Genomic DNA, 1,645 nt, shown 5'->3' on the forward strand with positions numbered 1-1,645 from the left:
CAGATTGTATGATGCAATCTGATTGGTTAGCACACATCACAACTCTTGTATATATACTGAACTAGCTGCTGTAATAATCATCATCAATAAAATAATTCTCTCCTCTCTATTTCTTCATTCTCTGAGTTCTCTATTCTATCTCTCTCTTTCTGAGTTGTTCCTTAGAACTCTAACATGGTATCAGAGCAAGATCACTGATCCTGCTTCTCTTTGCTTCTAATCTGGTTAACAGATTGAGTTCTTCAGTATTTCTTTTGATAACAAATCAAGAATTTCGACTTCCTCTTCGAAAATTCAGTAGAATTGTTTGAAGAATTCTCATCACAATGCCTGGAGATCAACAAAGCGAACCTGCTACAAATCCAAATTCAGCCTATTACTTGAGCAACAATGATTTGAATGCTCCCAAATTGGTTAATATAGTGTTTGAAGGTAAATGTTTCAATGATTGGAAACGTTCGATGATAATAGCTTTATCAGCAAGAAACAAGCTGTGTTTTGTTGATGGTAGCTTAAATCAGCCAGCTGCAAACTCTCTTAATCTCAGAATATGGAATAGATGCAATGATTTGGTTATTTCCTGGATTTTAGCTTCTTTAGAACCTTCGATTGGTATAAGTGTTTTATATCTTAGAACTGCAAGGGAGATATGGCTTGATCTAGAAGAAAGATTTTGTCAATCTTCTGGTCCACAGTTATACACCATACAACAGCAATTGAGTGATCTTAATCAGGAAGAAAATGAGGAGATCTCAAGTTTTTTCACTAAGATTAAGCTATTGTGGGATCAGCTTGATGGATTAGATCCTACACCAGCCTGTGTATGCACTGGATGTAGTTGCACACTCACGTTGAAACTACTGAAAATACAGCAGAACCAGAGATTGATTCAGTTTTTAATGAAACTGAGTCAGAAGTTTGATCACTCTAAAAGTTCAATTCTCATGATGAATCCACTTCCTACCATTTCGAAAGCTTATGGATTACTGCTTCAAGAAGAGCAACAAGGAGTGTTCATTAACAAAACACAGCCTACTGAATCAGCAGCATTAGCCACAAGGAGATTCAATGAAAATAATAAGCCTTACAGAAATATGTACACACTAGGAAACAACAATATCTCACACAACACAGCTGGTCAAGCTAGAAACTACAGCTACAACAGGAACAGTTTGTTCTGTGAGCACTGTAGAATGAAGAATCATACAATTGACAAATGCTGGAAACTACATGGTTACCCTAAAGACTTCAAGAATAAAGGCAAAAGAGTAGCAGCAGCAGCTCAGTTGGAAGATTATGCAGACAAAGACAAACAAAGTGAAGAGGATTCAGGCATGATACATGCCACATTTACTGAAGAGCAGTACAACCAGTTGATGAAATGATTTAACATTCCCCAAGCTGCTAAACAAGTTGAGGCACATGGCTCTAGCTCACTTGGTTTGGTAACTAGCTCTCAATACAAAGGTACTTTCTGCCTTTTCTCTGATTTTAAAAGAAAGTGGATATTAGACAGTGGTGCTAGTGATCATATGTGTTCAGATATCACTATGTTTTCATCTATTGAAGCTATTCACCACAAAAATCACACTATTACAATACCTGATGGTAAAGAGTTACAAGTTACTCATCAAGGACAGATTAA

General features: G+C 36.5%; 1 protein-coding gene across 1 annotated transcript; it reads left to right on the top strand.

The window, feature by feature from the left end:
- The first annotated feature begins 326 nt into the window (after positions 1-326).
- LOC110804083 (uncharacterized) lies at positions 327-1,385 on the top strand. Its single transcript, XM_022009646.1, has one exon. It carries the CDS (start codon positions 327-329, stop codon positions 1,383-1,385), a length of 1,059 nt encoding a protein of 352 aa, XP_021865338.1.
- The last annotated feature ends 260 nt before the right edge of the window (positions 1,386-1,645 follow it).

This window comes from Spinacia oleracea, chromosome 5 (assembly GCF_020520425.1).
Source record: "Spinacia oleracea cultivar Varoflay chromosome 5, BTI_SOV_V1, whole genome shotgun sequence".
Lineage (NCBI taxonomy): Eukaryota > Viridiplantae > Streptophyta > Magnoliopsida > Caryophyllales > Amaranthaceae > Spinacia > Spinacia oleracea.